At 36.9% G+C, this 27,957-nt stretch overlaps 1 protein-coding gene across 2 annotated transcripts; it reads left to right on the top strand.

Annotated features, from left to right (window-relative positions):
- Positions 1–3,457: 3,457 nt before the first annotated feature.
- LOC144970257 (histone PARylation factor 1-like) lies at positions 3,458–27,764 on the top strand. Of its 2 annotated transcripts, XR_013644927.1 has the most exons (8): positions 3,458–3,737; positions 8,933–9,017; positions 10,031–10,270; positions 12,738–12,933; positions 15,634–15,741; positions 20,915–21,150; positions 23,021–26,003; positions 27,397–27,764. XR_013644927.1 is itself a non-coding variant. In XM_078909708.1 (7 exons), the coding sequence occupies exons 1-7, from the start codon at positions 3,612–3,614 to the stop codon at positions 23,332–23,334; spliced, it is 1,305 nt and encodes a 434-aa protein (XP_078765834.1). In that variant the 5' UTR covers positions 3,458–3,611; the 3' UTR covers positions 23,335–27,764. The 2 variants fall into 2 exon arrangements, 1 of the variants encoding a protein (XP_078765834.1); XM_078909708.1 differs by having other exon boundaries at positions 23,021–27,764.
- The last annotated feature ends 193 nt before the right edge of the window (positions 27,765–27,957 follow it).

Here is a 27,957-nt window from a genome sequence, read left to right as displayed (position 1 = left end):
TTTTTTGCTTGTATCTTCTTCTGTTCTGTTTAATTTAGTATTTCTTTCTTTTTTCAATCTCTTCAATACTGATGTAACTGTAAAGCAAACACAGTATTTGTTCTGGTTTTCCTTTAAGTAAAGTAATTTGTCACTTTATCCATTTTCGATTCATAACGTGGTTAATATATGAAAGAAAGAAACTATAATAAGATTATGTCTCGTTTCCGTTACCAAAGACCCACATGCAATTTGAGTTGGAAATGACACTGTTTATCAATGCTGCATTCATTATCAGTTTTGGATGGAGATCTTGGCATGTGAACAGCAGGGTCAATAAGAGTATATGTTGTTATCTTTTCACAGCACACATGCCCTAAGGATTTTGTGGCCCAGACATGCATATTTTCAGACATTCCTGTTGATTTGGTTAACTTTAACATTTGTGTTGTGAATCGCATTTTTTTTTTAACATTCCAAGGAAGGATAACGCCTTATTTTCCAATTTTCATCATTCCTCTAATACAAATTTAGTTGTTTTGTTTTTGTTTCTTCTTGTATGTCTGTGTCTGTGTGTGTTTGTGCATGTTTATTATATTTATATCTTTCATTGTTGTTTAAATCCATTTCCCTTGCTTGGTCTTCCATTCTTTTTGTGGCATTGAAATCAGTGGCAATGTACGGCGAACAAAATTCATATACTCCATATATACTATATATTATATTCAATTATATTATTATTATTATTATTATTATTATTATTATTATTATTATTATTATTATTATTATTATTATTATTATTATTATTATTATTATTATTATTATTATTATTATCATTATTATTGTTAATTGCCCTTAATAGCAAAAAAAAAAATATATTTTTATATTTTGATATATATATATATATATATATATTAATAAAACGATAAAATCTGATTGGTGGAGACTTTGATTTATTTGTTTTAAGGGTATATGTGAGATGGGTCTTGTGAGTAGTCGGAATACACACACACACACACACACTTGCAGAACATTTAGCTTATATACAGGGCAATATGCTCAAACCGCTATATAAGACCAAGCAGTGTTTTTTGCCCTCACATGGTGGGCAGAGAGGTCACCTGCTGTGTTTCTATCCCCTATATTATTTGTATTCCTTTTCCTTGCTGCTCTCTGTCTTTGTTCTTGATTTGAATTGTTCAGTCTTTTTCCTAGTCATGGCAGGGATCCTTAGCTGAAAGGTTGGATAGTCTTCTGACTTCCCATGATAGGCAGGAGGTAACTTGCTGTGTTTTCTATCTCCCTTTATCTGTTTTCTGTCTTTATCTTGGAATGGGATAACTCGGTTTGTCCTAATAGGTACTTCCGCAGAGAGATACGATGTGAATGTTAGTGGTGGTCAAAACTGGTGTTTAATCCGCGTCATGGAGTCAGCGTTCCCAGTGACTTGATCAGGTGAGTTTCCCTACGCCGGTTGGTGGAAGTGTCCGAATGGCAAAATCTAAGCACACACTGTATATCGCTGTGGTCAGGCAGGTTGAAGTGTCTGGCCACTTCTGTGTCTGCACAGTTCGATATGTCGCTCAAGTGCTGGACGAATCTGTCACCCAGCCTCTTTCCGGTCTCGCCAACGTAAGCAATCCCACACAGGAACCACGTAATGGCATAGACTAGATTGCGGTCAGTGCATGTAAATGGCTCCTGATGTCCCAAATCTTGTCTGGAAAGCTGACTCTGTCGTACTCCCACAGGTGCCCACAAGTCTTGCATTGGGGTCGCATGCATGATCTGGCTTTAGGCCCTTCTGTAGGAATGGGCTCCAGGCGGCTTCTGACAAGGAGGTCCCTCAGGTTACGATCCCGTCCTTATGCTACCAACGGGGGTTCTGAGAAAACTTTGTGTGTGTCTTCGCCCGCCTGGAGTATCCCATAATTGTGCAATAAGATGTTCCTAACCTGATTTGCATGGGGGTGATGCGTGAGGACTAAAATGGTCGCTGCGTCTCCTTCTTCCTGGCATGGCGAGGCCTTATCACTGCTTCTCTCGACACGAGGCTGGCTTTCCGGACAGCCTCGTGCAAAACCCTTTCAGGATATTCCCGTGCCCTAAAGAAATCTATCATGCGATCACGTTGAAGCTCAAATTCATCATCTTCCAGACAGTCTCCGCAAGCGGAGTATCTGACTGAATGGGATGGAGTCTTTGCACTTCACCGGATGAGATGACCGATAGAGCAGGTAGCTGTGACTGTCCGTTTCCTTGTAGTGTACAGTGGTCCATACTCCCGTGCTGGTCAATACAGCCTTGATGTCCAAAAAGTTCACTTTAGAGGTTGAAATCTCATAAGTGTTCTCTATGGACGGGTGGAAAGAGTTCATGGCAAGAATGAACCCTTTCAACTGGCTGTGGGGCAAGGACAATGTGGAAACAGTCGTCAATTTACCTTTTGAACAACTCAGGGGCAGGTCCACTGTACTTATGGAAGAAAGTTTCCTCAAGGTAGCCCATGAAAAGTATAACATTCTACTATATAAAAGGGAATGGGTGGTGATAGGCTTGATGCCATTTTTAATTAACGAAACTATTTGTTCATTTGAATCACGAGTGATTCCAATATTGGTAAGCTCAGTAGTGATGATTACATTTTTTATTTTTAGGACAAAAAAAAAAAAAGATTCTCACAACGTTCGGAAGGTCTGAAATAGTTCCAGTTAACTAGCATGCATTCCGATTAACCAGTATAATTTATTTCATCAGTCCTACAACAGCTAATCGACTTAAAAATAGTCTGACTTTGCCATCTCAATATAGTGGGGGAAAATAAGCCTGTCACGGTGCACAAAAAATGTTGTTCAAGCTATAACCCCCCCCCCCCCCCCCCCAAAAAAAAATAAAAAAATTGAGCTTTTATATAGAGCAATATCCACGAAGCATGCTCAAAGCCCTTTACAAAATAGCACTATTTCTTTTGGCGACGTTTACAAGTTATGCTATTTAAAGTAACATCAATTGTCAGAAATCGACAACTACGTCTGCAGGAAAAAGAATCATGTAATCTAAATATTTTTATAGATGGGTACATATAAGATACTTATTTGATGAGTTCATTGTATGCACTTGCGAATAAATAGCCAGAGATCATTGTATTATTAATGTGTTTATGCTTATGGTATGTTTGTGTGTGTGTGTGTGTGTGTGTGTGTGTGTGTAATAATAATAATAATAATAATAGTATTAGTATTATCATCATTATTATTATTATTATTATTATTATTATTATTATTATTTATCATTATTATTATTATTATTACTATTATTATTATTATTATCATTATTATTATTTTTACTATATTATTATTATTATTATTATTATTATTATTATTATATTATTATATATTATTATTATTATTATTATTATTATTATTAGATCTCTTTTGTTTACGTGATTAAAAAGCAAACCGCTGTAAACTGCAAGACCACTGTTCACATTGACCGCCAAGATTGTTGTTGGCTTGTTGTACTGTTTGTTTACCTGCTTACTTAGAGTTACAGTTCAGTAGTAAGTTATCGTTTTGAAGTAAGATCAGGAACACAGGTTTGCCAATTAACACCTTATCTTGTTGAAATTCTCAATGGCATCTGTAAAAAAATTACCCGTTTGTAAATATGGCAATAAATGTTACCGGAAAAATCCTGATCATCTGAAGAACTTTTCGCACCCAAAGAAAAGCGATGACGAGGAAGATGAGGAGGCTGAGGTAGGTCACTTAGGTAGGAGTATCCAGGTAATAATAGAAGTGAAGGAAAGGAGTATCGAGGAGGGATTTGGACGTTTTATCTTTGATTATCAAAAGGCTGAAATTCTACATACAAAATACAGGCACCACTCAAGAGCTGTAGCAGTCAGTAGGTACTGAAGAAAAACAGGAAGTTGAAGAATCCCGAATTTTGTTTCTATCCTTGATTAGAATGTACACAGTAGTTATGACTGTTCAAAGTCTGATATTTCAGACCGTTTTTTTTAAAACCCCAAATTACCATTGGAAAGTTGTGATCGGAATCGCGTGCCGCTATTTTCACCGTACGGTGAAAATAGTCGTGTCATGCTATTTTCACCATACGGTGATAATAGCCTGACCATGTGTAGGAGGCTATTTTCACCGTACGGTAATGTCTTGGTGAACGATTTTCACCATACGATGATGATAGTGTGGGAGACTTTTTTCACCGTCCCATAATATTATGGTGGACGATTTTCAGTGTACGGTGATAATAGTGTGGGAGACTTTGTTCATCGTACCGTAATATCTTGGTGGACGATTTTCACCGTACTGTGATAATAGTGTGGGAGACTTTTTTCACCGTCCCGTAATATTTTGGTGGACGATTTTCACCGTACAGTGATAATAATCAGGCCTGTAAATCTTCCGCCTATTGTCGGATTTCCAACAGTACGATTTTGCTCTATAAGTGCTTAAAAAAAAAAAAAAAAAAAAGATAATAGTAAAAATAAAATTCGTAACGTCAAAGAACAGAACCAATAAAAAATAAAATAAAAGACTTTTATTTCGTTCCTCGAAAAAATTAGATTTTATTCCATTTCAAATGCCGACTTAAAAATACAAAACGAAAAAAACCTTTTATTTGTCGAATCAAAGACAAAACAAAACAAAAGCTATAATATTATCATGTCACCTACACGCTCCGCTAGCCGAGGACGTATTCACTGCCTGCCTACTGTGCCACAGCCAGCGAGAGAGAGGTCGCGAAGTTCGCGCGAGTCGTCTTCACACCACACACACACACACACACACACCTAGTCAGTAAATAACGCACACACAGAAGTGTGTCGAACCGAACCGGAAGGTTTCTCTCTATTTTGCTACCGACACACATGCATATCTCCGGTTCTTATTTCTCAGTCTCTATATTTTTTTGGTTCCGTCCAGATGTGAACCGGAAATAAATAATGCGAAATAATTATTTTTCTTCGAAATATATATTCTTCTTCGAAAGCTCTTGCACCACCTCCTCTTCTTCTTCGTCTTCGTCTTCTTCTTCTTCTTTTTCGTTGTCGTCGTTGTCGTCTTCTTCTTCTTCTTCTTCTTCTTCTTCTTCTTCTTCTTCTTCTTCTTCTTCTTCTTCTTCTTCTTCTTCTTCTTCTTCTTCTATAAGAATTAATCCAAATAAACAAAAGAATCAGCGTAAACATTTAACACAAACAGGAGCGAAGATACACATCCTTCAAAAGGGTAGGAATTGTTCTCTTCCTTTAATTTTACAACTAACTCAGACCTGGGCCCTCAAATAATTGGGATTTTTTTTTTTTTTTTGGTACCATAAAATAAGGACCTCATTATAAATAAGTAGGGGAAAGTGGCATGATTTGACTAGTCAACTGACGTGGCAGTATCATGTCTGTGTTGTGTCCATATTTTTGTCCTGTTGTGTCTATTTTCGCGTGTTCAAAAAGTTCAGACAATTTTTTCACCAAACATTTACAGGCCTGAATAATGTGGGAGACTTTTTTCACCGTACGAGTAATATCTATATGGACGATTTTCACCGTTCGGTGATAATAGTGTGGTAGTGGTAGACTTTTCACCGTCCCGTAATATTTTGGTGGATGATTTTCAGCGTACGGTGATAATAGTGTGGGAGAATTTTATCACCGTATGGTAATATTTTGGTGGATGATTTTTACCGTGTGGTGATAATAGTGCAGGAGACTATTTTCACCGTACAGTAATATCTTGGTGGACGATTTTCACCGTACGGTGATAATGTTGTGGAAGGCTATATTCAGTGTACGGTGATAATAGTGCGAGAGACTGCATATATTCATTATAATGGTGTGGAAAGCTATATTCATCGTACGGTGATAATAGTGTGGGAGACGATTTTCATCTTGCTGTGAAAATAGCCTGACACACTATTTTCACCGTACGGTAATAATGGTGTGGAAGGCTATATTATTCATTGTACGGTGATAATAGTGGGGCCGACTATTTTCACCGTACGGTAATATCTTGGTGATGATAGTGTGGGAGACTATTTTACTGGGTGGGGTTTCTGACCTCCCATAGAAGGCAGGGAGGTACTTACTGTGAATTTGCATCGATTGTCAAGATTTAGTTTAATGTAAACCCAGTAGCTTTCCAGTCTTTAACTTTGGATGTCTCACTTGCATAATTTTAGAATGCTTTGTAGATTTGTTTTCATCTTTACGATTCACTCCGTAATTTGACTAACAGTCACTAGCTTCTCTCAACGTTTCCTTCACTCAAGTCTGCTTCATGCTCATGCAGTGATTGATTAGGATACTTTTCTGAGAGAAGACACTCTTCATAATAATAGATGGACCATGGGTTTTTATTGGTAACAGTTTGTGATTTGTTGATTGATGTGCACGAAATTGTGGGACTCGGTGCGAGAGGGTGTGAAAATGATAGTTGAACAAACAAGGGAAAATGGGTTGTCAAGAGAAGAAAAGAGAGGATAGAGATTGTTCGTGAATTGAGTTTGATTGTTTTTTCGTGTAGGTTAAACCACACAGTTACAATCTGGAATGTGTGTCAATCATAAAAAAAACAAACACAAACATTCCCAGGGTTGGGTTTTGTTGGGTTGAATCATAATTGACTCTTAAGGTTTTGACTGTGACAGCGAAGTTCAAATAAGTGGTCTTCAGTTCAAGTGGTCGCTATAGCCAGGTATTCGCCCATTAAGATCACGTCTTTAGATGGTCTTGGTCGCGTCAGGTAGGTTTCCGTTATATAGAGGTCAAATATAGAGAAAAAACTCAAGGGTGTCAGTAGAGGTGGTCGTTATATAGATGTGGTCACTATGGCAGGTTTGACTGTATTTTACTATAGTATTATTAGGCTTGTTTAGCTGTTTGTACCATTCGAACCTGTTTACTAGGTCTGCCTTGAAGCAAACATTACCCTTGTCATAAGATTAGGGCTTCACGACTAGTAAATACGCATTATCTAAAAGTACCACTCTGTGAGGGCACACAATTCCCGCTGACAGGCCAAGAAATCTGATGCCATGTATATATTTATTATATCAAACCAGATTTCAATCTCTTCTTATGCTAGAATATGAATAGGAATTCCAGTCTGACATCATTGCATTAGCCCAGCACACAACATTAAAGACCAGAGAGACGACTAGATGGGCTAAGAATCTTGACTTCCACAAGATAAGCTCTTTGCAAAAATAAACAAATACTGTGGCTATGTTCAGTGCTCAATGTGCTCTAAAACAGAATAAATCAAGACTAACATTTATTGTCCAATATAAATGGGACTGGAACTTGTTTTTATTTCTAATTCATTCTAATTCATTACTTATTTTATTACGAAGGTTATATTCTTAGACGGCTATACCTGCCTTTAATTATTGCTGTTTATTAGTATCATTTATTACTGGGTGGGGTTTCTGACCTCCCATAGAAATAGAAGGCAGGGAGGTACTTAATGTGTCTTCTATCCCTCTATATCTGTTTTCCAATTGTTTTCTGTCTTTGTCTTTTTGTCCTGACCTTGACTGAAGTCCTTGGCTGGGAGGGAAACAGTTGAATGTCTAGTTATAGTTATAGTTTTGGGAGATGATATTTTTCTCCTTGTAAATCATCTCTCTGTTATGTATTGTATTTTAAAAAAAAATTTTTATGAACATATGATTTGAAAACATTTCAGTGTGGATTTGTGCTTGTGTCAGGATGAGACTTTTAGGTGATCTCAAACCATGCACAATGATATTATGCTCTTGGAATCTACAGCTGTTCCCTATTTGTGCCATTTCCCTTTATCATTTATTACGTAAAGGGGAAATCATAGGATTTGCAGACCTCTATTAAGTTAAACTAAAGTAATAGGGTAGTAGTAGTAGCGTATGGCTACACCTCCAAATGTATTTCGTCAACCCAGCTTCTAAAGTCTTCCTCCGCCCTAAGGATGGTTTCATAGCCACCTTCAAGTTTAGTGACTGGACAGTGGAGGACGATGTGATCGCTGGTCTCTGGGGCTGCCTGACATTTCTGGCAGGTGTCACTGTTTCCAAGTTTCCATCTGCACAATGATGCAGTTTGCTATTCCATTAGAGGCTTTGAGGGAATCCAGTATTTCCTGGCGTTATTGAATGCATGCACTCTTTTGGTTGGATCTTTAATGATGTTTCCTCCTTTTGGTGTTTCCCTGTTCCACATTTCTCTTCAGTTTTCCTCCACACTGATAGGGTGATAATAGTAATAGGGTGATTCTACGGTGTAGAAGCTGACTGCCTTTGTAAAACGCTCGAGTGGTCAGAGCATTATCACGAAAAAAATTTTATTCAATAAAATTTAATCCCCACCTTAAACCACGCATTACAGCTGGGTGAAATTAATTTGAGCAAACCATGTTCAAGGTAAAAATTAGTTTGAAGAACGTATGGAATTATAACAAAAAATGTTAAGGAAATAATTTGGGACATTTGAATGAGTTTGAGAAAGCCATGTGTTCAGGGAAACCGTGCTCCTGTGTGATAATAACAGAACACAAATGGTCTAAGTGACTGGGTAGCTGGGTCTTTGTTGATCTGGCATAAGGTATTATGCATAGAGGTTGAATACCTTATTGTGGCAGAGCTACCTTTCCCATTGCGAGATTGTTTACATGGACACATGAAGGAAAATGTTTTATGTTAAACTTACAACCCTTTGATCCAAAAGCAGATGATTTAAACTCCATTTGCCTGAACTGAGAATGAAAGTGAAAAAAATTGTATTTCCAGATTTGAATGTCAACTTTTCTCATAAATTTAGAATTTTGGTAATTCTATCCCATACAGTTCTTAAAATTAAGCTGCCACCTAGGGTTTTAAAAAAAAAACATTAAGAAAAGCATTTATTAATATTTGAAAATAACCAAACAAGTTTATTTTTTAATTTATAATTATTTTACAGATTTTAAAGAAAGATGATTTAGATTCAGACGAGGAGAAACACGGGAAAGGCGACAAGCATGAGTTGCCTATGAAAGAAACAACAGGTTAGAGTCTCTTTAAGTCTGTAATTCTAAAACTTTCTGAACCGTCATGAACAATTTTTGAAGTTTTGAGTCAGGAAAATTTGCTAAACACATCTCATTGTTAGCTCAGTAATAAGCAGCTGTGTCTTGTCACATGTTACATATGTGACATTTGTCGATGCCTAGTAGATGATAATGATTTTTAAGCTTTATTCCCATGGGATTGAGTCCTTGTGTAAGACACTCATATCCAATTTCACATGTTTTGCAGGAATATCAATCACCATTTTCATTCATTTTAGCTTTATGAAATATCCCATTTTTGATTCCATCATTTAATGTGCCCGATTCCTCATGTTTCTTTGATAAAATGCTTCTCGCTGAGGAATATTGATATATAAAGAAAAGTTATAAAGAAAAAAAATATCTAACTTTCATCCCACCTAGTAACAATCTGATTGCTTTATGATAGGTCTTGTCATCATCTTCAGCTGAAAATGTTTAAGTTATATTCAGGATATTTCCACTGATCACTACCCCCCCCCCCCCCCCCCCCCCCCAGTGAGAGAATGTGAGTAAAGAGCCTCTTCCAATGACTCAACTTTGTACCACTCAGAGCAGGACTTGAACCCAGGACCTTATGATCTGAAGGCGAATGGCATACCACTAGACCATATAAACATGCGAGTAGATCCATTGTATTGAAAACAGTTGGATTTTACAAGAGATTTAGTGTATTTTTGTTCTAGAGATCTGAGTATATGTTAAAATTACCTAAAGTATTGATACATATGTTTAATTGACTGAGATATCACATTTTGTTCAAGAATGACGGATGTGATAGTTTTATGTTGCTTTTATCAATTTTCAGTAGTTAAAGGTGAATGAGTTTACATTTTTAGGCTTTGGCTCCTGATTGGAAATCCTGATCTTGTTTTTGAGGCCCACTGTCACTAAGTAATTAATAGTAAAGAAAAGGGAGTTCAAACCTAGGTCAATTAAATTGGCTGTATTCTTTCTCTTTTTTGTACTAGCAACAGAGAGGCCACTGAAAAAGAGAAAAACAGATGAGCAGCAGCCCAAGCCTCTCAAAGACGATGGTGGAAAGGCAGAAAAGAGGATTAAAGATGATGAACCAGAAACGGATGTAGACCAACCGCCTTCACCTGAAGATGAAAAGGAAAACATCAAGATGAAATACCTAGTTGAGATGCCTGAAGATTTTTACCATTTTTGGGATTTCTGTACTACCATGAACCCTAAGGACCCGCAAAGTAAGTGCTCATTTTGTGTTGTAGTGTGTTCATTGCAAAGGGATTGCAGTCATGTTTTACCATTTGACACTTTTACCATTTGACAGGCCTTAAGCAACTCCACTCTGAATTGTCATGGGTTCATATCTTGATTTCTTACTTTTTACGTAGGTGTGTTGCTTAACTTTAATGGAAAAAATAAGCAACTCAATTTTTTAAATTTCTTAAGTTATTCTAGTAATTCTGGTCATCATCATAGCTTGTCATTCCAACACCAAACCCAATCCACAGCATCTGGGGAGCAGACACTTAGATCATAATCAGTGCAGCTGAGTCTGTCCTGGCATTCTTTAAAGATGTGCTCCGTCATCTGCTCTGGACCAGCCCCAACTTTTTCATGCTTTCACCGAGCTGCCAACCTACCGCAAAATATGCGGAATTGTACGCATTTTCAGTGATTGTACGCTTGTATGCATTTCCCCCAAGATGGTACCCATTTTCAGTGTTCAGAGTGACTTCAGTTTTCTTTAGTTGTAATAGCCCGGATGCTCATATCGCTGTTATCTTAAGCTTACTGGATCGTTCAAATTTGTACTCCATACCAATTCATTGCTCTATTATTCTATAGTGAACTCGCTCCTATTGTTTTAGTCCGATATCATGAAATCGAATATTCATCGTTAGCCCGGAAGTCCGTTTCAAGCTTTTACTTTTAGGCCTAGTTTCCGTCGATTTAAGGATTGTACCCATTTTTATGAAATCTCCCCCATTTTGAGGTCCAATTGTACACATTCTCATCAGATGAGGTTGGCAGCTCTGCTTTCAGTTGTTCTCCCAAGTTTTGCCCGTGCTCTGTTGGGTAGCTCAGTTATGTAGGGCAGTTCTTCTCTTGGATCTTCAATGGCTACTTTCGCGTGATTGTCCCACTTCCTCCATGTGGCAAGTCTTTAGACAGCTGTATAGTTAGGGTTGATGCATTCTTCCATCATGAAGCTCTTTCTTGACTTTAGTCTACTTGTCGTTGAGTTGCAGTCATGTCTTGGGTCCATTTCCTGTTTATATTTCTGGGCTTTGGAATCAGTGGCTCTTCAAATGTGGAGAGGTGCAATGCCAACCAGCTGATGGAGGACTGGAACTGCTGTTGGTTTCAGGTTATCGGTAATGATCCGGCAGGTGTTATGAAGCTCAGGGTCAATCTTTTTGGCATGGCAGGATCTTGCCCAGACTGGTGATGCGTATTCGGTTGACGAATAGCAGAAGGCAGTTGTCCTGACTGTTTTTGGATCTGCTCCCCATGTAGAGTTTGCCAGTTTTCTTAGGAGGCTGTTTTGTGTGGCCTCTCTTGCTTTTGTTTTCTTCGTGTGCTTAGAGAAGGACAGTGTGTGGTCTAAGGTGACACTGAGGTACATGAGGGAAATGTGTTATAATTCCAGTGAGATCTTATGGATTGATGAATATATTGCCGTTATCTTAACTGTTGATCAGAGAATCTCCTTCCTTGTTGAACGATAAACAATAATGCATTTTAATTTGTCTGTCTAGGCTTAAGATCATGATGATCATATACTTATGTAAAAGAAAAAAGAAAATAAAACATTTTTAAAAAAGTGAGTTCTTACCTAGCAAAATATCCACAAAATTTGCTCTAGTTGCCTGACAAGGGGTCCCAAGTCAATAATAGCACATAACATAGGATGAAACATGAAGCCTGTAAGGCACTTTGACATAAAAAACGACAGAAACAATGCTATTCCCCGTCAGGTGCTCAGTTTACATCATCTGAGTTAGGTAAAAGGACTCGACTTTGTACTGCATACAGTGGGGCTCTAGCCAGGAATCTACAGATCTGAACTTGAATGTCATAAGACTTGATCACAAGACCATACAATTTGTAGTATTTATGAACAGACAGTGTTCATTGATCATGGTCTATTAATCTGATTTGCGATTGCCTGCTATGCATAAAAACTCACTGCTCTTGTAACAGGAATTTTTTAAATAATTCCCCTCTAATATCCTTCTTCTCAGACCATGACTGTCATCGTATAAATTGCTATTTTTTATTGAGTCAAGCATCAAAGTTCTTAAGATAGCAACATGTTTACAACGAAAAAGCCCATAATTTATCCTTCAAATGTAATTAACGAGCATTTCTTTCATACAGTCAGTTTTATTATCGATACTTTCACACCATTGTCCATAGTTGATGGAGCATCTGTTATAATGATTGACATTGAGAGAGACAAGTCATTTTTGCTCTGATCCTGATTTTAGTGTATTTCTCAAAATAAATAATGACTAGCCATAGCAACTAATAACTCATTACTACTGTCACCTAAAGGTTGGATTATTAGACAGTGCTCAATGTAATTTGATATGATTTGAGGTCTGAGATGAATTAGTTACAGGAATGGTTGCCCAAATATGCTAAATGCAAAAAGACAAGAGTTTTAAGAAAACATTCCTTTTTGTTTTGTTTCTTTTCCAGATGCCCTAAAATGTCTGAACCTAAAGTTAGTAGGTCCCTATGATGTATATTCAGGCAAACATAAGCAAGTGGAAAAAAATAAATTAGGAAGACGGCCTAATTTCTTGCTTCATTATCGTTATTACTATGACCCTCCAGAGTTTCAGACAGTTTTGGCATCAGAAGATAGCGATCGTCTCCATTTCGGCTACTTTAGGTTGGTATTTGAAAAATAGTTTTATGCTAATAAATTGATGGTTTGTGCTTAATGGTCATGTGACCTCATGTTGCTATGCATGCCCAGCTAATGTCATAGATGCCTTTTTAACTATAATCTCATGGCACAAGTCACGGGTTTTTAAATCAATATACAGCACATATAACATTGACAAATGCGTCAGTTATCATATAATTTGTCGAAGCTAGTCTAATAAACATTTTAATCGTTCTATTTTTGACATGATAATATTAAAAATATTGTTTTTAGCTTTGTGTTTTTCTCTTGTCCCTGTCACCACTCGATAACCATGAACCAATGCTAAATTATAAGACAGATAAAAAGTAATAATTTTAAATAACCGGTTTGTTCTTTTATAATGAATTAAGTAGATAAATGGATGTGTCATTGAGTTTTGTTTTATTTTTTCTTGAATTCATTTTTTTTTTTCGTCTAGATTTGTACGAAATGTCACATACAACTTGCTTTGCATCCGCTGTGATTATTGATTATTTTACAGATGCATCTGAGTCCAATGTACAGTGAAAGAGACAAATGTGTCTGTGTATAGATCAACAGTGATTTTACACTGATACTTTTTGAAACTCCGCTTTTTAAAATCGATCGAGAATAGGAAAACTTTCACAATTTACATAGAAATTGAAAAGATATAAGTGAAGTAAATTAGATATCAATAAAAGTTTCTTAAAATACTCAAACAACAAATCAGTCAAGGTATAGTAGCTTACTGTGTATACATGATATGCATCATCATTTGTGTGGATGGCTTGGCCAAATGGGCAAAACATCTGTCTCAGAAGGCTTGAAATTGGCGCTGTGGATTCAATTCCCATTTGTGTGTGTCACTTGCTTTATTGTTTTTGGGGTTTTTTTGGCCTTCTATCTACAGAATGTTGGAAATGATAAAGTCCCACCCTTTTTTTTTTCTTTAAAATATTTTTTTTCTGAATACCTTACTCAGAAACAGAACAAATAATCAGAGGCAACAAAAAAGTACAAACATTAAATAAAGAAATTAATAAATCTCACTCATTCAGAAAGCAATCAAATGATCAGAGAAAAAAAAATTAAAATTACATTTAAAAATTCTTGCTTAGGAACAAAGTAATCAAGGCAAAAGAGAAAAAACTAGAAAAAAAATAAACGGGGGAGAGGATTCAAGCCAATGTAACAAAAGAGAACAAATTTTAAGGTGATCTAACCTGCTTAGCTCTAGAGTCCACAAAGACGTCTATGTGAGTTAAGGTATGACAACTCCGCCTGGCCGGGGAGATCGTGACTCTATCGTAGAGCTATCCACAACCCCAAAAAAGTCGCTTCAAACTGTATATCTAGATCCACCTTCCCATACTTCTTGAGGTCACAGGGTCAACACACACAAACGCCGCAAAATTAGTTGGCCAGTTGGTCACAATTTCCCCGGCCAGACGGAGTTGTCATACCAGTAAGGTCGCTGGTTTGAGCCCCACCGCTGCCGCGAGATTTATATTTATATTCTCTGTTGTCTTTTGGCACTTTCCTACCCACTTCGTTTCTTTATATTATCAACATAAGTGCCTGCTCCACTCATTTTTCTGAATTAAAATTCACCCCAATTACCGGAGCATACTCAATGTCTCAATCGTTTCTGTTTTACATGTTTGTGTTGAGAATATTGGCTATTAAGCTTAAATGCTCACCAACTAACTTTGCGGCTCTAGATAAACATAATGAAGCGACTTTTTTAGGGTCGTGGATAGCTCATACAGTAGAGTCATGATCTCCCCAGCCAGGCGGAGTTGTCATACCAGTAAGGTCATGGGTTCGAGCCCCCATCGCAAAGTTTTTATTCTCTGTTGTCTTCTGACACTTTCCTACTCACTTCATTTCTTGTTATTATCAACATGAAAACAAAATATTGGATGTTATAATTTATTAGTAAAATACAGGGGAAAATATATGAAAGATAAATACTCCTGATTTCTTTTAAAGTGAAAACTTTTGTTTGCATCTGTAGAAGAGAAAGGAAAGATTGATGCTTATCATATTTCATAATATCTATTATTTTCTGATATCATAGCATATTCCATCCTTCTTAGAATATGGATTTTAATTTTTTTTTATTTACCTGGTACCCATTTATTTACTTAAATTGTATCTTATAATATGGATGAATTTTGTTTTTGCGTGGTGCCTATTTAGATACTTAAATTGTGATTGATTTTTACTGTCTTTTTTCGTTTCCTGTAAAATGAATTGCTTGTGTTATATATAGTGCCCACTTAGTTAAGTGTGTGTTATTTACTTATTTATTTATCTATTTAATTTTTACTTTTTTTTTGCTTTGGTTAATGATTGGTTTTACCTGTTCTGATGTGTTAATTGGAAATTCTATATTAATTTTTGTTTTGTATTGGCAATTGCCTAAAAATAAATCTTTGAATTTAACATTGAATTGAATTTTTAAAATGTTATCTCTATTGCTAATGGTTGTTATTGGTTTAACTAAAAAAACTTGTAGTAGCCAGATAATAGCGATTGAATGTTCTCTCTCTCTCTCTTTCTCTCTCTCTCTCTCTCTCTCTCTCTCTATCTCTCTCTCTCTCTCTGTGTGTGTGTGTGTGTCTTTTCCTCACATACATCGGCACAGTGGTCTTTGTTTTAAGAATTTAGTTAAAGTGAGTGCTTAAACTATTTTAGGGATGATCCGAAAGAGATGCCAGTATTTGTGGCAAGCAACTGTCCAGGAGCAGCAACGTCTAAAGAGAAAATCACCCCGTGTGGAGGGAATTTATTTGCTGCTGTCCAGTAAGACTATTATTATTATTATTATTATTATTATTATTATTATTATTATTATTATTATTATTATTATTATTATTATTATTATTATTATTATTGTTATTATTATTATTATTATTATTATTATTATTATTATTATTATTATTATTATTATTATTTTCCTTTCATAATTATTGTTATCATCATCATAGTTATTACTGTTGTCATAATAATGTTGCAATCACAGCTGTTTAAATTGAATGATTTGATAGAGACGAATTTTTCCATATTTCTATTGAGGCCTAATGGAATGCATGCTGGTTAATTTAAGCGATTGGGTGGAGTTCTGACCTCCCATAGTGGGCAGGGAAGTACATACTGTGTCTTCTATCCCCCTATATCTGTTTTCCAAATTGCTTTCTGTCTTGGTCTTGGAATGAGATTACTTGGTTTTGTCCTGGCCCTGGGCGGATACCCTGTCTGGGAGGGAAACAGTCAAATGTATAGTTAGTTTTGGGAGATGATATGTTTTGTCTTGTAAATCATCTCTCTATTATGTACTGTATTATGATTTGTTTCCATATTATTTATGATTTGTAAACATTTGAGTGTGTTCCTCTTAGTTGAGACCTGTGCTTGTGTCTGGATGAGACTTTTAGGTGATCTCAAACTAAGTACACTGATAGCGTACTCTTGGAATCTACATCTGTTTCCTATTTGAATCAATTCCCCTTTGTCTTACCTTTTCTTCCTTTTCACTCCCCCCCCCCCCCCCCCCCCCCCCATGAAAAAGAAAGAATCATCCCTTGCTCCTATGTTCATCTCTCTCTCCCCCCCTCCCCCCCCCCTCTCTCTCTCTCTCTCTCTCTCTCTCTCTCTCTCTCTCTCTCTCTCTCTCTCTCTCTCTCTCTCTATCATACACCAATGGTTCTATAATTTTTGACCCATTGCCTTTTCTCTAACTTCTAGACTTCACATATTTTGCTTTCCTGGGGAATAAGAAATAATTAGTGATGTCCTAGAGCGCAGAGAATGATGTGTTTGGTTGTTTGTGATGGAATATGCTTCACATGTCTTCATTTTGATTATGTGTCGTACATTATGGGTAAAATGATGTAGTAGTAGTATCGTATGGTGGGGTCACACTTTCAGATCTGTCGCGCCGAGCCAAGCCTTGAATTCATCTTCACATTTGTGAATGGTTTCATAACCTCCATTCAGCTTGGTAACAGGACAATGGAGCACAAGGTGATCTACATCTTGGGGGTCAGTTTGGCATTTGGGGCATTCTGTTGAGTTGTTTAGACCCCATTTGTTCATTTTTGCGGCTGTTTTCGCATGTCTGGAGCGTAGCCTATTTGCAGCCACCCAGTATTTCCTACCAAGCTGTGAGCCAGGAATTTCATTGGTAGGGTCTTCAATAATTTGGCCTCCTGTTGGGGTATTATTTGCCCATTCTTTTCTCCATTCATCAGTGATGCTGTAGTAATCTTTCTTTGAGAGGTAGAAAGGGGATCTGGATTTTAATCTTGAGCAGGTAGGGGCATTTTTGTAAATTTCGCACAGAGGGGTATCGTTGTTTTGTTCTGCCTTTTGAATCCACCTTTGGTTTTGTTCCTCTCTTCTGAAATGTGGTGGTGCAATTCCACTCAAGACTGGTAGCCACTGCACTGGGGTTAACTTTACCCTGTGATGGTACGCATGGAATCCCTTAGCTTTGTGTCAACTAGTTTGGTGTTTTTACTTCTGGCCCATGCTGGTGAACAATATTCGCTGACACTGTGACATAGGGCAATGGTGGATGTCCGGAGTACAGTCGGTGAGGCACCCCAGCCTGTCCCTGCCAGTTTTCGTATCAGGCAGTTCCTTTTGCCAATTTTTCGGGAGGTTGCTTCAAGGTGTTTTTTGTATGTCAACTGTCGATCCAAAATGACTCCAAGGTATTTAGGGTTCTGGTCAGATGGCAGTAATATGCTATCAATGGTGATGTTTAGTTGTCTTTGAGATTCTCTGTTGTTTAAGTGGAAAACTGATGATACTGTTTTATTTGTGTTCATTTTGAGGTACCATTTATCAAAGTAATTTTTCATTTTGGTCACATCTTGGCATAGGGTAGTTTCTATATCATTCCAAGATCTTGATTGGTATGATAGAGCCCAGTCATCAGCGTACCCCAATTTCATTGATGTTGTGTTTGGCATGTCACTGATATAAACATTGAAGAGTGCTGGTGCAAGAACTGACCCCTGTGGTACTCCGTTCTTTATTCGTTTGACTTTGCTTGTTGTACCATCTAGCAATACAATTATTTCCTTGGACCAGTTATTTGAGACAGGAGATGAAGAATTTTTCTGCATTTGATAATCTTGGCTTATTTAAACATAAGGCTGCCTGTCCACACTGTATCGTATGCTGCTGACAAGTCAATTAGCACAGTTCCAGTTTTCATTCTTTTCTGAAAGCCTGATTCAATATGGGAGGTAAGAGCCATGACCTGTTCTGTTGTGCATCTGTTTTGTTGGAACCCAGCTTGTTCTTTTGGGATAGCAGTTTGTAGGGCTGGTGTTATTCTTGTTAGGATTACTTTCTCAAGCAATTTATATAGACAACAAAGTAGGGATATTGGTCTATAACTGGAAGGATCGTTCGCTGGCTTGTTTGGTTTTAGGATAGCAATGACTTTTGCATGTTTCCACGTCGGAGGGTACTTTCCCTTATCTAGGATATCAGTCATTGCAGTAGACAACCATTCCATTGCGTGCGATCTAAGGTGAGTGAGCATGTCAGAGTAAATACCATCCATTCCTGCAGCTTTGCCGTTTTTCATAGTTTTCAGAGCATTTTGAATTTCATTGGGACTGATAGGTAGTGTCCACATTGACCCATCTTTTGGAAGAGAGTTAATCATTCTGTTATAATCTTTCCTGATCATATTTTCAAATGCATGGTTTGGGATATGTTGACCTCTTTGTTTGATTTCGTTAGCAATTTTGCTTGCTTCTATGACTGGTGCAGTGGTGGTCCTATTCTTGTCTGGGTCTAATTTTTTAATCAATTTCCAAGCATGTCTGCTTGAGTGTTTCATGTCTAAATTTTCAACAGTTTCTGTCCATCTCTTTCTTCTTTCTTCTTGGAGGGAATCTAATAGTTTATCTGCTATGTCTTGGTCTAGGGTCTGTTCGTATTCTTTCAGTAGGTCCTCGCTTGTTTTTGACCAGCATGATAGTTCAATATAAATGTGTAATCCTGAAAATATGGTCATTTGCTCTCTCTAGGCACCACATTGTGCCATCATTGCCATGCTCATATTTTTTAAATTATGGAAAAATGCAAGACAGGGGTTTAGACAAACAACTTAAAGCTGGCTCTGGGTCACTGTTGTTGTAGCCGGCACAATGGATATGTGATGTTAACGGGCTGTTATAGTCATAAAAGATATATATGGGTTCAGCTAATTGGAACACAACTTAATTGAAACAATATCTGTGTATCAATGTTATTCCAATTCAGTAGCTTTGACTTTTTTATTTTATTGTTCAAGCAAAGTCTCAGTCAATGAAGCGTTACCAAACATTTTATTGTGAGATTGCTGTATTATAATAATAATAATAATAATACTTTATTGCATCCCAAAAAGGACATTTTTTGTACAGACGTGTTATAATTTACACAATAAGATAAAAATACAATGGAAATAGGATGTATATATAAAAAAAGGAGCAGCTCTTTAACCAGAGCTGCGCTTTATAATATAAATAATTTCAACACTGTAAAATAGTTAAAACTGTCACTATAAATTGAAAATTGAAAAGATTGCAAAACAAATAAATTAATAAATTAATATTTATATTTTTAAAAAGTAAAAATGAGAAATAATTATATAAAATGATTATTGCTTGTTGTTATAAAGCCTAATACTGGACGGCAGAAAAGATTTTCGGTGTCTCTCTGTTTTCGTTGAAATAGAGAAAGGGCGACCACTTCTTTCTGACATAATAATTGATGGTCTTAGTGGATGATACTGGTCATTTAATATTTTAGTTATTTTATTTATACAAAATTTCTCGTATAAAAGATCTACATCGTCAACATCATTTATATAGCGTTTAATGGATTTTTTAATATTTGAATTTATTTTGTTCCTTTCCACTGCTAAGCAATTGCCTCCCCAAGCTGTTATACAAAATGACAAAACACTTTCGATTACTGCTCTATAAAATAATGTGCAGAGGGTTTTATCTATTCTAAACTGAGAGAGTTTTGATAAAAAATATGTACGTCTGCACATCTTATGCCTAATTATTTTCAAGTGTTCATCCCACTTGGCCTGTCATCAATCGTTACACCAAGGTATTTGTAGTGAGGAACTCGCTGGACGAATTGGTCCTTTAATTTTAACGGTTCTATTGGTTCCTTCACTCTCCTAAAGTCAATCACTAGCTCCTTTGTCTTGCTTATGTTAAGCTCTAGGCATCACACCAAGACACAAATCTATCAATTTCTTGCCTATAAGCCACTTCTGTTGCCATTTGTTATGAGGCCTTGAAGAGCGGTGTCATCTGCAAACTTTATTAAAGGTACACTCAGGTTTTGACTTCTACAGTCATTCGTGTATATTGTGAATAATACAGGGGACAAAACACAACCTTGAGGAGCACCAGTATTTGTAGTTATACAGGAAGATTTGTTTTGTCCTAATTGAACATATTGTGCTCTCTCCGTAAGAAATTCGAGCACCCAAGCAATTATATACTTGTTTAAATTCAGACTAGTCAGTTTTTGAACAACCAACTGAGGTTGCATTGTATTGAACGCTGAAGAAAAATCTGCAAAAAGCAATCTGCAATAGCTCCTAGCGTGATCTAGATGCCTGTAGATGTTGTTTGTAAACAGCAAAATGGCATCCTCTACGCTGGTTCTGATCAGAGTATATATGTGTGTGTCTGTCTGTCTGTTTGTCTGAAAACTCAAATTTTAAAAAAGGTAATGTTTCTTAGGTCAAAATTAAGAAGGCATTTTTTGTTGTTGTTGCAAATTTTTGTCAATCAGAGTAATATAAGTAAAATCTAAAATCTCATAATAGTCTCAAAGTATGTGTACTCATATTTTTCACAGGGTAATGAAGATAAGCGATTGTTTGTTTATTTACAATATTAAAAAACAAAATATGTTAAATATGTTTTGAACTTTTTTTTTCCAGTTTGTATGCAACCCAAAAAATTAGGAGAGCTTCTCCCTTCAGCACAACGTCCATACGAAAACTTATCAAGTCTGTTGGGGAACAAGCATCCAAGCACAAGTATGACCTATCTGCCTCCACTAAAGATATGAAAGAGAGGCAGAAGAAAGTTGTATGTCCCAGTTTCCATGGGGCTGGAATCGTTGTGCCTGTTGATGAAAATGAAGTTGGATATCGACCTGTGCCCGAAACCCCAGGTCTGTTCTCTTTTTGATTGTATATCATGTCCTGTCGTCACTGGCACCATCTTGACATCCCTTTGTTGTTTTGTTGTTTTTTTTCACCTGTTCTAAAATTGATTTTTCTTTTTGAAGGATGGAGGGGGGTTGGGGTGAGGTGTGATAAAGTAGCAAATTCGGGATGTTAGAAATGTGATTCTTATTGGCTCTGTCATGTATTAAAAGATTTTTGCCCCATAGTGTGCAAGGAGGTGATTTCTGTGTCTTTTATCACCCTACATATGTTTCACAATTGAAATCTGTCTTTGTCTTGGAATGAGATTACTTAGTTTTGTCCTGACCCTGGCCAGAGTCTTTGGCTGGGAGGGAAACAGTCAAATGTATAGTTATAGTTTTGGGAGATGATATTTTTTTTCTTTGTAAATCATCCCTCTGTTATGTACCGTGATTTAAAAAAAAAAATTTGAACATATGATTTGTAAACATTTGGGTGTATTTCTGTTAGTGGGGGACTGTGCTTGTGTCAGGATTAGACTTTTAGGTGATCTCAAACTATGCTCAATGATAGTATGCTCTTCGAATCTACTCATTTATTCCCTATTTGAACCCTTCCCCTTTGTCTTACTTTTCCTGTGTGCTTTCAATTGTAAATCTATGACCTTTTCGACTATCCCATTTTCTTCCTTTTTACTGGCCCTGAAATGATCTAAATGTGTTGCAAGTGCTTCAAAATCCTTAACCTTTAAGTCTCAGATACTGGTAAACAGCAGAAATGATGGACATGCAGGAATTTCAATCGATAATGAAAAACTCAAGGAAGTGGCAACATTTAAATACTTGGGTGTTCTGCTAACCAGGGACGGTACCAGTACAACTGAGATTAAGGCAAGAGTAGGAATGTCAACAGCAACACTAACAAGACTGACAAAACTATGGAAAAGTCCAATTAGTTTCGAAATAAAAATTAAACTGTACAAATCACTGGTGCTTTCATTTTACTATACAGCTGCATGGCATGGACATTAACTGCAGAATTAAAGCGCAGAATCTCTGCTTTTGAGATGAAAAGTTATTGAGAACTGCGGGTGCCGTATACAGAACACAGAACCAATAAAGATGTACTGGAAGAAGTGCAAAGTCGTGCAGGGTGACAGGGACCCCTCATCACTACAGAAGAAGGAAACTGTCATGGTTTGGCCACAATGTGAGGCATGAAGAATTGTGCAGAACGGTGATGGAGGGTACCCTTGAAGGAGGAAGAATGGACAATACCAAGGAATGGACAAGAATGAAGATGAAGGAACTCTTAGAGAAGGCCAACAATAGAGAAGAATGGCGGAAAGTGGTGAGATCTACTGCATCCCATGTATCCCCCTGACGATCATCAGATCATGGGATTTATGAATAAATTAATTCTGCTAGTATGATCTTGTTGCCTATCGTCAGAATTAGAGCTTGTTATGGTTTTCAGGATTGTATGCATTTTTTCAAAATCTTACTCATTTTAAATAAATAAATAAAATAAAATTCCCTTTATTCATCCCATAAGGGAAATTTGTCTCTAGGGTCTATTCCAAGGGAAGACTGGAATAACCCAGGCGTCAGCCGCAGTGCAGCACCGCAAATTGAGCGAGGGCGAGGTGACTTGCTCAAGGCCACACGGCACAGCGGTAGGTGATCAAACTTGGTACCTTTCGGGTACGAGGCAAAGACCGTACCGGTGAGCCATGCTGCTCTCCACTGTACAAATTTCCATGGGTTAGATTGGCAGCACTGACGCTGTATTTATTTTAATAATGCTTTTTTTTTTATCATTAAAATCAATATTTATCGAAAGAGACATCTTTGATATTTGTATGACACTTTACAACATTTTTTCTCCCCGTAGGTGATTTGAAAATCATGATGAGAAAAATATCTGAGGCCAACACAGAAAAAGAAAAAGACAGATATTTTGAACAACTCCAGGAGCTGATCACACTTATACAGTTTGCCAATGATGAAGGCGACTATGGCGAGGGGTTGGAGCTTGGAATGGATCTCTTTAGTTTTGGAGGCAAACATTTTCACCCTCAAATATCGATTTTGTTGCCCTTGGCATATCAGCTGCTGAACAGATCAGAATTTTCTGACATCATAACTGCCCATCTTGCTCATAGAAGAAAAGTGGATGAGAGTGTTGATGAGCTTCTGTGTGAATAAAATTTATAGAGAACTCAGACTAGGTTTTTCTTTTACTTGCTATGCTTTTTAAATTTGTCTTTTCCTTTTATTTCATTTTTCCTCATCTTCTCCTATCTCAAAACCACTACCTTTATTACTTCTACAACTACTACTATTACTACTGCTGCTGCTACTGCTACTTCTGCTACTATTACTACTACTATGACTACCACTACTACTACTACTACTACTACTACTACTACTACTACTACTACTACAATGTGTTGCTTTGATGTAGCGGTATGGTCTTGGGCTTACAAAATTACCGAAATTAGGTCTGAAGATTCGAGCCAGCGATTAGGCACCTCGCCAGTCTTTTTGGAAAGACATTTTGCACACATTTTCCTGGTCCTGTCAGAGATGTATTGTCAATTTGGAGGTCTTTGTGGTGAAAAGGGACAGAAAGAAATATTAGATAGTTCATCAAACACCTAGTGTCAATAGGAATCAACCACTTTGACCATGTGAGTAATTTTCTGTGTTAATAATCTAGCCAAAGACAAAATACTAAAGTGCCTGATATGAGGCTTGAACCTGGAACTCACTGGATTATAGTGCAATGCCAAATCACTGGATTACCCCATCCCCTAGTGAACTAGTGGTTTATGGGTTAACTCCCTTCTTCGTTAACTCAGTGAGAGGCGATATTTTATCCATAGTAAATCATCTTTGATTAAGTGTGGAGGATGTTGGGCTATGGGGGCAATTGCTACTTGTAACTATTCCCATTTGTTTTCCTTTTTCTTTTTGCCTACTCTCAATTGCAATTTCAGAAACATTTTGCAGATGAAAGCTCAAATTTTAGGAAGAATACATCTCGCAAAAGTAAAGTATTAAAAGATAATAAAACGTCTATGGAGAGCATATTTTGGTTACAATGATGATGTGGTGGTTGTAGTAATGGTGATGGGAGAGATTATGGCGAAGTGCTAGAACGGATGATGATGGTTGTAATAGTGGGGATATGGATGATGTGGTATGGTGGTGGTAGGGATGATAATATGATGTTGAGACGGCCAGGACATGTGGGTTCTCTATTATTATTTGACCCCATTCTTAGTCTTTACACAATCTGTACATTTTTACACATTTTATATTTTATCATTTGAGTACTTTTGGATTGTCTATTACATTTTCTGTTGCAAAGCATGGCATAGTCAATAACAGTAAGTTGATTCCGCATTTTCATCTCAAATTCCGATTTTTATGTATTCCGATTCCTCTTTGGGGCTATTGGGGGTAGGAGCCTCTGATGACCACTACAGGGACCTCTACTTGTCTGGTTAATTCAACATGACCAAGCAACGACTGCGAATAGCACGCGATATGAAGGGCCATTCTTATTCTAGATTGGTTTGCTTTGTTCACATGCGTTTTTGCTCATTTGGTTACACTCTGGTTAAGTTGATTTTCGGATAAGTCGATTTTTCCCCGGTTCCCCTGGGCATTGTCTTATCCGGAGTCTACTCTATTGATAATCCATCAAACAATGTGTCTGATGTCAATAGGAATAACCCATGTTGTCCAAAGTGACCAAATTGGGGGGTTAATAATCTTGTCCAAGGAAAAAACGAAAGTGCCTGAAGCAGGGCTCAAACCCGAGACCTTCTGGGTCACAGTGCAATGCCTTAACCACTTGGCCACTTCAAAGCAGTAGCTAAGTTGTCTCAATAAAATATTCTGATACTAGTAATCAACCCTAGTTGGTAGAGATAATTAGAAAGTTACTTTTAATTCTTGTTCTTGATATTAGGAGTGTGCAACAGTAACTTTAAGGTCTAAGAAAAGGGGAAGAGGAAAGATGGCAGATCTTGTTTTTTTAGGGCTCAAAAACTCAAGAAAAAGTGAGACAGCATATTACACCAAACAGAAAATTGAAATAGTAAAAGGTCTCAATGGCAATCTATCACTGCGCCAAGTCGGAGAGTACTAACCTGACTGGATCCTTGCTATAGGAAAAATTCTGATGTGCTCATAGCATATCAATAAGCGAAATAAACACAAAAGATTCGCAAGAAAAAAATGCTCACAAACAGAAACATGCATTTGGCTTTTCCTCTCTAAATGTTGTCTGAGGATTCCTTCATCAAGACAAAATAGAACAGTTTCATTCAAGAAACAAAGACAGAAAGTTAAATAGAAAGGGGTAACGGGAATTTTAAAATGAAGGCCGAAGTAAAAATTGGCTATCCTCTCCAGTACAAGCTCCCATGCTGAAGGCAGTTATATGTATCAGACATATGCAAGACGTGTAAAGAACTGAACTGAATTCCATTTTATTAAGTTCTATGGTTTTATTGTAATATCCTAAGTATTACGATGACGATAACATTAGTATCAAACCAAGCAAAAGATATGCTTTTGGCTTACATTAGGAAAAGATTATAATTATTAAATTAAATGACCAAATTAGTCAATGACACAGAGAAATATCACAAAATGTGATTAAGTCTTTATATAATTTCATGAAACATGTATATGCAAAAACTAATATTTAGTTAAGTCAATAAAAAACAGTTCATTTTAACACAATGCAGCTGTTTGTTTTCTTTCTTTTGTTTTTGTTTTTTTTTCCATTATTTCATTTTATATTTTTTCTCAATGATTTGAAGATTTTCCCCTAAATTAATTTAGGATACTAAAGCAATGTAAATGTAATATTCTTCTTCTTCTTCTTCGTTCCTCTGATGGACATCTATGGCTGCAGTCCGATATCTGCTATGAAGTCTGTGGTCCGCTTTAGGTCCTCAGCCTCACCATAGAGCTTTGTGTTGAGTGTTGTAGGGGTGACCCAGTGGTTCGAACGTTGCACGTTGTATAATGGGCAATCCATAAGCACATGTAAAGTGGTTTCATGGTCGGTTCCACATGGGCAATAAGGGGTTGTTCCAATACCTAGCTTTGTAAACATATGTCCTCTTAGTCTATTGTGTCCTGTTCGGAGGCGGAATAGAGTGACTTGGCTACTTCGCTGAATGGCATGGATTGGATCCTGCTTGTTGTGTTCTAGGTGTGTGTCATTCCTTTCTTTGTCTATTTTTAGCTTTATTATTTTCTTTTGCTGATGGTAAGTGATTGACGACTTCGGTTGTTCCTTCTGGGCTCCTTCTTTGGCCAGTTGATCGGCAATTTCATTTCCATATATACCTACATGACTTGGAATCCACTGCAGCACAATTTTTCCTGTTTTATCAGATAAGCCCTCAAGGGCCTCCACAGTGTGTGCGGCTTCAGAGTCCTGGTAATTTTCAATAGACCGGAGAGCATCATCAGAGTCTGTCAAGTAAACCACATTTTTCCCGTATATTCTGTGATCTCTGGATAGTTCTTTTGTTGCATTGAGGATGGCTTTTTCTTCAGTTTTAGTACTTGTGCACATTGAACCCACTGATACAGATATTTTTGTTTCTGTTTTATCTGTCCAGTGTATGAGTGCACCAGCACCTCCATTCATGAGGGGGCCGGAAACTGAGCCATCTGTATAAACTCTTATCCAGTTGGTCATTGGGTATTTTTTATCGATCATCTTTAGGGTTTGAGCATTGTCATTATTGCTTCGAATGTTTTTCTTGTTGATGGTTATGGATTTTTGTTTCTTTTTCCACGGTGGTGGTTTGAGATTTGGGACATTGATTTGGGCAATATCTTCCTTTGGTGTCACTTTATATTCGCTCTCTAGTTTTTGTCCCAAGGCGATGAAGTTTTCCCTTTTGAGTCGGTTCTCTTTCTTTTCCATTGTACTTGGATGCAGTGGTTGGATTCCATGAATTTTATCTTTGAGAATTGTGTCACTATTTTTAAATTTCGTTGTTCTTTGAGAGGTTTTATTCCTGTGTGGGTTTCCATCTTGTGAATTGGTGTTGTTTTCATTGCTCCAGTGATCACGCGTAGGCATTGGTTTTGGATTTTTTCAACCTTTTGAAATTGAGCCTGTGAGCACGTTCCCCATGCCGATATGGCATAGTCTATTGCAGGTCTTACATATCCAAGATATGTCTTCTTCAGGACGTTTGAGTTTGCTCCCCATTGCGTTCCAGCAAGTTAAATGTAATATGAACATGAGATATTGATGACAAGTAATCAATAAAATGTTTCATATAAAACATTGATAATGACAAGTAAATAAACATTAATGATCAATTGTATCAACATTGAAAAATGATTATATCAGTTGGTTAACAAAATCCTGCACGATGTCACATTAAAATATTGCAATAAAGGAAAAAAAATAGAAACAAACACTCAAACCAATGCCCAGACATTACAAAATTTTTTTTTTACTGTTTTCAGCAACTTGTCGTAATCAAGAGTCCTATCCCAAAGCAAGTTTTCACGACACGTTTGAAAGCAACCTTATTTTTCATTCAAAATATCACACATTAGCCAAACAAAAAAAAAGGCAATAAAAATTATTAGAACCAGGTTTGTGATTGTAGGAATAATGATAATAATAAAATGTTAACAATCTAATTACAAAATTATGAAAAGTATTTAAGCCTTATCATAAACAGATTTTATTTAACTCTACCACTCATCAAGTGCATTTTTTTGTGTATGTGTGTGCGGTATTTAACCCAACAATGCATAGAGAACATTTTTGAA

The sequence above is a fragment of the Berghia stephanieae genome, chromosome 4 (assembly GCF_034508935.2).
Source record: "Berghia stephanieae isolate SIO BIC M18660-M18661 chromosome 4, UCSD_Bste_1.3, whole genome shotgun sequence".
In the NCBI taxonomy this organism is placed as follows: domain Eukaryota; kingdom Metazoa; phylum Mollusca; class Gastropoda; order Nudibranchia; family Aeolidiidae; genus Berghia; species Berghia stephanieae.
Note: the sequence above shows the minus strand (reverse complement) of the source record. Positions and strands in the feature narration are given on the sequence as shown.

Excerpts from the sequence above, each read along its gene's own strand:
- LOC144970257 (XM_078909708.1), top strand. The coding sequence starts at position 3,612 with ATGGCATCTGTAAAAAAATTACCCGTTTGTAAATATGGCAATAAATGT. Across the intron at positions 3,738-8,932 it reads AGGAAGATGAGGAGGCTGAG|ATTTTAAAGAAAGATGATTT; the intron begins GTAGGTCACTTA and ends ATTATTTTACAG. Across the intron at positions 21,151-23,020 it reads ACCTGTGCCCGAAACCCCAG|GTGATTTGAAAATCATGATG; the intron begins GTCTGTTCTCTT and ends TTCTCCCCGTAG.